This window comes from Fundulus heteroclitus, chromosome 13 (assembly GCF_011125445.2).
Source record: "Fundulus heteroclitus isolate FHET01 chromosome 13, MU-UCD_Fhet_4.1, whole genome shotgun sequence".
Taxonomy (NCBI): Eukaryota; Metazoa; Chordata; class Actinopteri; order Cyprinodontiformes; family Fundulidae; genus Fundulus; species Fundulus heteroclitus.
This window is the reverse complement of record NC_046373.1, coordinates 29,859,920-29,870,512: the sequence shown is the minus strand read 5'-3', so window position 1 is coordinate 29,870,512 and position 10,593 is coordinate 29,859,920. Positions and strand designations below refer to the sequence as shown.

Here is a 10,593-nt window from a genome sequence, read left to right as displayed (position 1 = left end):
AGGGATTTTGCACATATGAGGTTAAAATCAAATGATTTTAGAGTCCGGAAACCATCACATATTCTTGGTTTTACGTTTAACATAAAACTGTACAGTTTTGGCTGTCGTTTCTGCTCACTGTTGTTTTTCTTTGACTGAACACTGCTCATTATACTTCATTCGTGGTTTGACATCTGTTCGTAAGCCATTTATTGCCACGTTTTAGTTGTTTTTGAGATGAACATTGTTAGCAAACGGCACAGATACGCTCAGACGCAGAGCGGGACTAACGAGCTCCTGAAGGGGTTTCTCATGACAGCAACGCCCAAAACAACGAACTCGTGAGCGGAGTTTTGTGTGAATAATGTAACCGAACATCAACCGGAAAACGGTTGAGGAACAAAATAAACCTGCCAGCGGTGCCCCGCAACCAAAGAGCTTCCGCTCAGGCAGCAGCCTGGTCGCGCGACAACAAGCCCTTTACTTTGAAAGAGACCGGCGGATTTCCGTCTGCTAGCTTACAGCTACTTGACGTCGCCATTTTATCTCAGTTTCTTCCTGGACTTTTTTGGGCCGTTTACGGGGTTCTTGAGCTGAACGGAGAAATAAAGCATAATGGGAGCTTGCTTGGCTTTGGGTTCCCTCGCTAGCTGTGTGAGTACTACCTCTGCTGTGAAGACTTCCTTATGAAATATAAAGAAGTTGGTTTTGGGAATTTTCTGGCCAATTAGCAAAGTTTTCAGGCACGCGCCTGTCTGGGTATCGATACAGCTTCACGTGAAACTTGCACTTGCTTTAATTTGTTTTTTTACATTATTGTTCTAAGCGGGTGGTTTCACCCTAGTGTACTTTAACTTTATTTACTATCAACAGAAAAAAATAGGTCTGTTTTATGGGGAAAAGCGTAATAATTGAACGGCTGGGCCACATCATTTCCTTGTTTTGTTTGGGCTATGGCGTCACTGTTTCTATTACTTTACGTACTGTACAAAACAAACAGGGCTGGCCGACATTCTTAAAGGGTTGCTAAACGTACTTCTGCGGGCCCAGAACCTTGCGCATAGATTTCCTCCCTAAATAAAGAGGACTCGAGTGGAACAGAATCATAAAGTCATACATTTGTGGTACTTTTTGGAGAAACTCCGGTGTATCTGCGGGTGTCATAGACCCACGGAATACACTGAATTAAAAAGCAATACTAACATTCACAATAACAAAACTGTGATAGACATACTGTGAAAACTACCTGGATAAATGATAAATAAAGATGCCCAATATACACGCGTTTTGGAAGAAAGTGCACCTGTACAAGCTATCATAATTTCGTGTCTGTTTTTTTTTTTTTGTTTTTGTTTTTTTTTATCTAGGGGTCAGCGGTGCTGGAAGACGTGTTGAGTCAGATAAATGGCGTCCAGCATTGTCTTGCTAAATCAGCAGCAGCGATATTTAGGTTCCCAGCTAAAGCCAGACTTTGACAGATGTTTTTGGACACGTTTTAAAATCTAAAAATGTTAGTTGTGCTGGACACATGTAGCGCCACCAACTAAAAAAGCTGCGTTAAGGGCACTCTAGGACATTTCAGTTTGATGCTCAGAAATGTGTTTGATCTTAAAAATGGAAAGAAGAAGGGGGGGGCTGATGTGAAGGCAAACATAACTACCCAGTTCTGACAGTTTACATGCACAACATTTCACAATCAGATTGAAATGTATTCGGATAAAAAAAACTAAAATAATCGTATTGTCCGTTTATATGGGCACACAATCAACTAATCCGATCATGATGCGCGTTTATATGCGCCTGGCTTTATTCAGAATAGAACCACTCTGACACATCAAATGGCTCTAAAATAAACAAAAACAAAAAAGAACATCTGTATTTGCCGAACAACAACAAATAGTAAAAACAAACAAAAAAAGCACTAGTGTACTAGTTTGTTTGTCTTCAGACCACCCTCGCTGCATTTGCATCAGCTTCCAATAACTGTTGAAATGTTACTGAATAATAATCTTGAGCCCCGAAAGTTTAGCTTCCCGATGTATTTCTGCCATTGAACAACTTGGAAATACGTCACGTTTACGTCGGGCTCACTCGAGTCGACAGGCATCAGACGCAAACGCTGCACACCACTCACTTAACAAGGAATCGAAACATAACTGAAAATATTGCCGGCAACGTGTTGCACAAGCAAAGTCGATCAAAACAGACTATGGTCCGATCACAATGTTCTGATCGGCTGTGTTTACATGACGCATTTCTATTTCGATTACTTTCGTCCATGTAAACATAGCTACTGTTGAACACTGCGGATTCCACAGTCTTGATGCCAATGCGCACACTATTCAAATCAGGATGATATCAAAGGCGAGACACATGCAGTGCTTCCAGAACACATTTATAACTTCAAAACAGAAATAAAAATCGTGTTCTTGGCTAATAGGAAAGAGGTCGGCACTTTTTATTGATCCTCGCTAGGAGAAAAACTGAATAAAATGTTACAAAGCTCTCAGCATCCGCCCATCTGTTCTGACTAGACAAAATGGAAAGCTCCCCTAAATGACATTGCCATCTATGAGAGAAGTCCCCACAGAGTCTCGCGGGAAGGTCCACTGGAAACCTCGGGTCAGCTCTGATCCGCCCTGTTGTAACTCTTGTTTACTCCAAAACGAGACCTTCAGCCCAGGAGAATTCCATCCTTATCCGTATCAGGCCCCTCCTGCCGTCTTCTGAAACCCTCCCCAGGTCTTAGCAAAGTAAAATACAGTGAGCTCAAACATAAACTAAACTCTGCAGCAGGGTGGGGGGGGGTCTGCTTTTGTCAGATCACACAAAGCTTCCTCCAAAGTTTTCCTTAACAACAGCTTCACCTTTTGCATGTTTTGTTACAGTCTATGTTATAGCATATTGTTTTAAAGTGTGAAAAAGACATGCAGGGTCCGGGTTTGTTCTCGGTTGACGGTTCTGATGCTGCACAGCTTGATCTGTAGATCCGAGTCCCGCTCGAGCCAAACTGAAGGTTCTTCTGGGTGTCGTTTTCGTTGTCTGTCACATTCCTCCTGCTAAGGGTCACGTGAGTGAAGAAACAAAGTTTCTAAGTTTCTGATCTTAGAAAGGGAGGAAAAAGCTCACTGAAGGTTTTCCGGACCAGAGATTTAGCCAAACATTCATTCTGATGTTAATAACTGCTGCCTGGTATTGACATCTTGAGTATCCTTTGCCTTGACAGAATAACCATTTAGAATCTAAGTGATTTTAAGCACGTTATCCAACTCTTTAGCTTTTAAACACTTTTTTTTTTTTTTTTTTACTGATTTCGGATGGCTGTCGTTTCTGAAAGCGTCGGGCCCGGCTCGTCCCGCCTAAGGCTGGCGTACTGTCCTGCAGGCTGAGATTAATGAAGGATGGAGGATCTCAGCCAAAGCATTTCTCAGCAGTCTGCGTTAGAATCATGCAGAACCTCCTTTGTGATCCTGTTTGTTGCATTTGATACGCGGCCAAGAAGGATGGCTTTTTTTTTCTGATGGCGCCTGATTAAAGCCACTGGAAGGAGCTATTTGTGTTTGGTCTCCTGCGATCTACATGAGGAAACCTAGACAATGTTCCCCTGGCAGCAGATGCAGCGTGAACACTGCACATGTGTCCTTCGCTGACTTGTCTGGCCCACAAAGCTGGCTCTAACCCCCTCGTCCGTCCTCCAGGCTTCCTGTTTGTGCGGCTCGGCCTCCTGCCTTTTGTCGTCATGCTGCCCGTCCACGTACAACTCGACCATCAGCCGGCTGGCTTTCTCCTTCCTGCTGCTGCTGGGAACACTGGTGTCCATCATCATGATCCTTCCGGGCATGGAGGAAAATCTTAAAAAGGTATCTGCGGTCATTTTCCAAATTTGAACAAATAACAAGGGGGTCGGGGATCTGATTGGGCAACAGGGATATGTTCCAGTAGCCCAATCGGATGCTTGGATTTGGTGCTTTTGTCACAGTTATTGTGTCGGAGTCTCAAAAATTAAAGTTGGTAATCTCGTCTCCTCTCCGTTTACCATGTTTTATGGGCGTGTTGCTGTGATATGGTCAGATTCCAGGTTTCTGTGTGGATGGCACCAGTATACCTGGCATACACAGCCGCGTGAACTGTGACATCATCGTGGGCTACAAGTCTGTGTACCGCATGTGCTTCGCCATGGCCTGCTTCTTCCTCCTCTTCTCCATCATCATGATCCGAGTGCGCAGCAGCAAGGACCCCCGAGCTGCCATCCAAAACGGGTTTGTACAGCACAGCTCCTCCGTTTAATGAGGCCACACTGACCTCTGGTGGCCAAGTGGGTACGCTGCATGTTGAGAGTTCCTAAAAATGTAGGAAAAGTGCCCTTTTCCTACATTTTGTCATGTTACAACCCCAAACACCCGTGGATTTTTTTGTGACTGATGAACAGAAAGTAGTCTACAGTACGGAGTCCAAGGAAAAAGATACATTTCCAACATGTTTTCCTAATGGAAATCAGAAATGTGTGGCATAAATGCATATTTATCTCCAGTTATGCTGTCTCCACCTAGAGCCTGAGCTGTCCTCCCATTCTTTGTTTTCATTGTTTTTCTCAAGTCTCGCGATAAATTGTGTGTTGAATTTAAGGCTGGACTTTGATTAGGCCACTAATACACAACAATAGACAATCTATAACTAAAACGAAAACAGAAATTATGTTTCAAACAAACCGCAGTATAGGGTAGTAGCAAGTTATGATAGAAGCTAATTTGCTGCTAATGCTAGCAGACTTTCAGTTCTTACTTAGAGAGACTTTTAAGTTCTATTTTGTTGTAATGAGATGACTGGAAAACACAAACATTAGTGTTCCATTGATGTATAAAACCCTTATAGAAATAAAGTCTGTTATAACTGTAAGAACACGCTCAAACCACATCAGCAAAGTAGGCTTTCAAACATGCTAGTGGGAGCTCAGCCTGTTAGCCCGGTCCAGCTCAGACAAATCTTAAAACACAGTGAAAAGACATAAAAAATAAATCATTTTAAGCTTTCCCTGCCTATTCTTTGCCAAACCTCTGCCTTTGTGTCTGTTCTGTGAACTTTGGGCCATCCGGTCGGAAGAAGTTGCTCCAGGCTGAAGACTGCAGCGGCCCTTTATATTTATTATGGTCTTAGATCAGTCTTAGAGTCTGATCTCACGTTATTTTCCTGTTGGCTGATTTCACAAGTGTTGCTTATCGCCTTCAGATTGAGCTTTAGTTTCAGTAGAACATCTAGAAATAAATACGTGAACCAACTGAAATGGGAATATTTTTAACATCAAGATGGTGACTCAATACAGGTAACATAACTAATGGGAAGGGGGGTAGGAATACTTTTGCCAGCTACTGTATACTGAGGAACTTTGTAGTTTCTAAACAAAAGACAAGTTTACCTTTGATCTTCTCAGATTCTGGTTCTTCAAGTTTCTGGCGTTGGTTGGCCTCACTGTGGGAGCGTTCTTCATCCCCGATGGCACCTTTACCACCGGTATGAAGCCCGTCGCCCTGAATGATGCAGGATTTAGTAATTCTGTGGAGCAATGACTCATCCTGACCTGCCTCCCCTGTGCCGTCAGTGTGGTATTACTTCGGCGTAGTCGGCTCCTTCATCTTCATCATCATCCAGCTCATCCTGCTGGTCGACTGCGTGCATTCCTGGAACCAGTCGTGGCTGGAGAAGGCAGAAAACGGAAACAGAAAGTGCTGGTTTGCAGGTAGAAAGGCAGCTTGTGGTCGAGGAGTCGTGCATTTTGTGCCTGTGATATTACATAGTTATAAGTGGATGAAATTATCTTTCCTATCACGTTCATTTACATCCGACGTACTTCATGCCCACAGTCTGTTTTCATTGACTTTGTTTGTGCAACACATTGCCGGCAATATTTTCTGTAAGTTTAGATCCCTTGTTAAGTGAGCAGTGAGGAGCGTTTGTGTCTGATGACTGTCGGCCGGTGCTGGGTTTTTTTTGTTGTTTTTTTTCCAGCTCTCCTGTCGTTCACCTTCGTCTTCTACGCCGTGGCCTTTTCGGCCGTTGTCCTCTTCTACGTGTTCTACACCCAGCCGGACGACTGCACAGAGCACAAGGTCTTCATCAGCCTCAACCTCATCTTCTGCATCGTCGTGTCCGTCGTGTCCATTCTGCCCAAAGTTCAGGTCAGATTGATGCGTGAGAAATAAAATCTGTTCCATTTCTGTTTCCTCTTATCCCAGTCAGCTGTGATGTAAAGTCTCTCTGATGACTGCCTTTTTCTACAGAATACAGCTGTCAACTCCAGTCTATCAAATGCAATGAAATCACTGTCAGTATATGAGAGGCTGCTTGGATAGAGGGGGGGCAGTGAAACCCTTTAAAAAGCCTGAGTTAAATAAGTCAATCTGTCACCTACCGACGTGTTTTATGGTTTAACTGCTCCATTTGTTCGCAGGACGCTCAGCCCACTTCAGGCTTGCTCCAGGCGTCCGTCATCAGCCTTTACACCATGTACCTGACCTGGTCCGCCATGACCAACAACCCCAGTGAGTCCTTTAAGTCTGATGCTGATCCATCTGGAAAATGCAGCCGTCATCCTGCGATCAGGCTTCACTTCACACCTGCCTTAAAGTTCAGACAGTAATCAAAAGCGATGTTTAAAGTTCAATGTGCGTTCTGCCCTTAGACAAGAAGTGCAACCCCAGCCTGTTGAGTCTGGTCCAGCCCAGCAGTTCCACTCCAGCACCTCCGGGCCCCACTCCACTTCCAGGAAACGTGCAGTGGTGGGACGCACAGAGCGTTGTGGGACTCGTCATCTTCCTGTTCTGCACACTTTATGCCAGGTAATTAATTATTGCTATACTGCCACCGTTAAACCACAGGCTGCAAAAAAAACCAGCTACTGTTGACGTGAGGACTGCTTTAACCAGGAGCGAAGCATCAATAAAAATGTCTGACTTTTGCGTACAGTTGGAAGTCAGGTCCAACTGTTTATAAAAGAAAGAAAATCTCTGCCTTTTTATTAATTATGTGTTTTTACGAACGGTGTTATACTTACACAAGCAATCTGGCTTCACTCATAAATCCCTGTAATTTGCTGGGACCACTTTCCCGGGTCGAAAGAGAGGACTAATTTGCACACACCAATTAGGCCCAGTAAATTACCGTGTCGGCTCTTTACACGCTTAACCCAGCAACAGTGGAATGGTGTTACCTAATATCACCTGCAGGTGGCAGTAATTCAACCAATATAGCTTCAACTTATCAGCCAACCTCTAAAGAAGAATTTCAGCCTGAAATAACGTCAGTGGCTCCCGTAAATTAGCAGGTATGATTCTAGGTCCTGACCGGGGAAATTACCGGGTCACTGTTCCACATGAGTTCTGGCTTTATTCACACATAACCCTGACCCAGTAAATTACTGGATATAAGGGTGTTAGAGTGAAAGGGGCTTTCCGGGTGTGACGGTACATAATGAAAAATAACGGCAGGATACTATTGACAGAACAATAAAAAACATTGAAAGATTTAGAGACAATATGAAAGACAGAATAATGTGAATACAGCGACATTTCAAATAATGAGTGTCATGAAAATGCGTAACATTTTTGGTATTTTTCACATTTGATTATTTTGAAATGTACCTGGAGGCGACCCATCATGCAGACTTTAGTTTAATGCTATTGTAAATACGGATGTAAAAACATTTAAGGGATGCAAAAGTTTTCACATCCCTGGAACTTCTCACATTTTCTCACATAAACACAAACCTCAGTGTCTATAGTGCATCTAAACACACAGATGCAGATTTGAGTGCTTCCCACCAAAGCACCGCCCAGTCCTGATCCAGACCTAAATGCGTTTGAGAATCTGTGGTAACACCTAACGTGTGATACCCCAGAGCTTGGGGTATTTTGTTTTCATCTGTTGGATGAGATGAGTTCTCTCTCGCTGCAGCATCCGCTCCTCCAACAACACCCAAGTGAACAAGCTGATGCAGACGGAGGAGGGCCAGGGTCTGACCGCTGATCCCGAGGCCTCGGTGGGGGATGACGGAGTGCGCCGTGCCGTGGACAACGAAGAGGACGGAGTGACCTACAGCTACTCGTTCTTCCACTTCAGCCTCCTTCTGGCCTCTCTCTACATCATGATGACCCTGACTAACTGGTATAAGTAAGTATCCCCTCCCTCCCTGTTCTGCCACCCCCCACAAAGGGAGCTGATTCTCCTTTAACGCAGACTCCTCCTCTAAACCTCCAGACCCAACACTGACTATGAGACCATGCAGACCTCCATGCCAGCTGTGTGGGTGAAGATCAGCTCCAGCTGGCTCGGCTTGGCCCTCTACCTTTGGACCCTGGTGGCACCGCTGGTGCTTCCTGATCGAGACTTCAATTAAAAACTCTGGAGTGTATCAGCACAACGCACCTAAACTGAAATCAGCGTCATCTTTCAACGCTTTACTTTCCTATAGAAGTCCAGTCGTGCTATGTATGAACGACAGGAGGTTATTGTATTTCTGTAGTTACGGGATGTTAATTGTAGACATGCAACATGACACGAATCAGGTTTGAGCTTTAATTACATTCCAGTTTTTACTTCAGGTTGTGTTTTTTTTTTTTTTTTTTTTTTTTTGGTTGGTTACTGAGAGCTTTACATGCCAAATAAATCCAAAAAAGATTTCCTGTTTTGTTTCTTTTTTTTTTACAAATATAAGTTTGAAATGTGTGTTTTTTCTTGTTGTTGTGCTAAATGTTAACAAAAGTGCCTTATTGTATTCCTGACACAAATAATTGACAGGGAGCTGGTGGTTTTAATGATTTAAAACGCTTATCGCGTAGCTTCCGTGACAATGTTCACATTTCACTAGAAAAACAGCAGATGTGCTATATAGCTCAGCAGGGTGCAGTTCTTACACCGTCCTGCAGGTGGCGGTGGTCACCTTTTGTTAAGGTGGTGGCCTCATTATATTCCCTTTGTTCTAATTTTAAAGATTGGAGATCTTGTATTTTTTTCTTCCTTTCCCTGTTTTTTTTTTTTTCTTTTTCTTGCGTGCATTACATCACAACAGTTTTTTGAAAACGATAAATGTTCAATGAAACTAACAAGTTGAAGAACAGTCTGCACGCTGCACTTCTGTAGGGATCAGTCAGATTTTCCTGGAGAAATTATTCTATACAACTGATAATATATTACCTAATGCAAATGAATGTCAGATTATGTTTGTTTCATTGATTGAAAAAAAAAAAAAAAAACAAAGCTGCCTTTGTTGATGCAAATCCATCAGAAACTGGTTTGTTGCCCTTATATGCTTTCATTAAACGATTTTCAAACTAACCGGCTCAAAGTTGAACTCTTAAGAAACGGTTTATATTTCATCCAGCTGGCTCACTGGGTTTTCAACCGAAGGCCTGTTTGCTTTGTATAAACAGATTTAAGTGGTGAATTAATGGAATTATGTATTTTCTTTCTAATCCTAACAATATTTTTAAGTAAATTAATACAGATTAATTTGTAGCTGAGGGAAGTATAAACCATAGATCCAATGCTTTACTGCACATTATGCTCATTAAAATAAATACATCATGTTTGCAAATTCCCTTGGCCTTGAATAGGGAAAAAGATACATGTTAATGAATTCTTGGGAATAAGAGTATAATTCACTGGCTAAACGGGGTCCTATACTGAAAAATTAAAGAGGATGCATGAAGCTTGGTTATTATAGAACTCATACTTTGTGTTTTATTTCACATTTTGCATTGTAAGAAGCTTTTAATGTCTAAATATGTTTTCCCTAGTTAAAATACACATTTGCCCATCTGCATCAACCACCAGTGCTGATGACATATTATTTTCCACTGTTGACACTTAACTATATTTATCCATAAATCCTGATGAATCCAATCAGTTACTCCGACTGCAGTCATGTCTTGATGACATCAAAACCTGGATGCCTTAAAATTTCCTGCTTTTAAATTCTGACAAGACAGAGGTTGTAATCTTTGGACCAGAGTCTTCAAAAATAAACTTCTTAATCAATCACTTAATCTGGGTGGCATTAACTTGGCCTCTGGTAAAAAAGTAAAAAATCTTGGTGTTATTTTCGACCAGGACATGTCATTTAAATCCCATATTAAACAGGTTTCCAGGGCTTCCTTTTTTCACCTCTGGAATATCGCCAAAAGTAGAAATATTCTGTCCAGGGGTGATGCTGAAAAACTAGTCCATGCATTTGTTACTTCAAGGCTGGATTATTGTAATTCTTTACTATCAGAAAGTCCACAAAATGCAGTTTGAAGTCTTCAGCTGATCCAAAATGCTGCAGCAAGAGTTCTGATGAAAATCAACAAGAGGGATCATATTTCTCCAATTTTAGCTTCCCTTCATTGGCTTCCTGTTAAATCAAGAATATAATTTAAAATTCTCCTTCTAACGTATAAAGCCCTTAATAATCAAGCTCCATCATATATCAGAGCTCTGATTACCCCGTATGTTCCTAACAGAGCACTTCGCTCTCAGACTGCAGGTCTGCTGGTGGTTCCTAGAGTCTCTAAAAGTAGAATGGGAGGCAGATCCTTTAGCTATCAGGCTCCTCTCCTGTGGAACCAACTCCCAGTTTTGGTC

The 10,593-nt window shown here is 42.4% G+C and overlaps 1 protein-coding gene across 1 annotated transcript; it reads left to right on the top strand.

Annotated features, from left to right (window-relative positions):
• Window positions 1-499: 499 nt before the first annotated feature.
• Window positions 500-9,098, top strand: serinc2 (serine incorporator 2). The gene is made up of 10 exons (XM_012873695.3): window positions 500-633; window positions 3,678-3,839; window positions 4,051-4,238; window positions 5,408-5,487; window positions 5,576-5,713; window positions 5,983-6,152; window positions 6,425-6,515; window positions 6,656-6,812; window positions 7,927-8,142; window positions 8,230-9,098. Exons 1-10 carry the CDS (start codon window positions 595-597, stop codon window positions 8,366-8,368), a joined length of 1,380 nt encoding a protein of 459 aa, XP_012729149.2. The 5' UTR covers window positions 500-594; the 3' UTR covers window positions 8,369-9,098.
• The last annotated feature ends 1,495 nt before the right edge of the window (window positions 9,099-10,593 follow it).

Excerpts from the sequence above, each read along its gene's own strand:
- serinc2 (XM_012873695.3), top strand. The coding sequence starts at position 595 with ATGGGAGCTTGCTTGGCTTTGGGTTCCCTCGCTAGCTGT. Across the intron at positions 5,488-5,575 it reads CGATGGCACCTTTACCACCG|TGTGGTATTACTTCGGCGTA; the intron begins GTATGAAGCCCG and ends CTGTGCCGTCAG. Across the intron at positions 8,143-8,229 it reads ACCCTGACTAACTGGTATAA|ACCCAACACTGACTATGAGA; the intron begins GTAAGTATCCCC and ends CTAAACCTCCAG.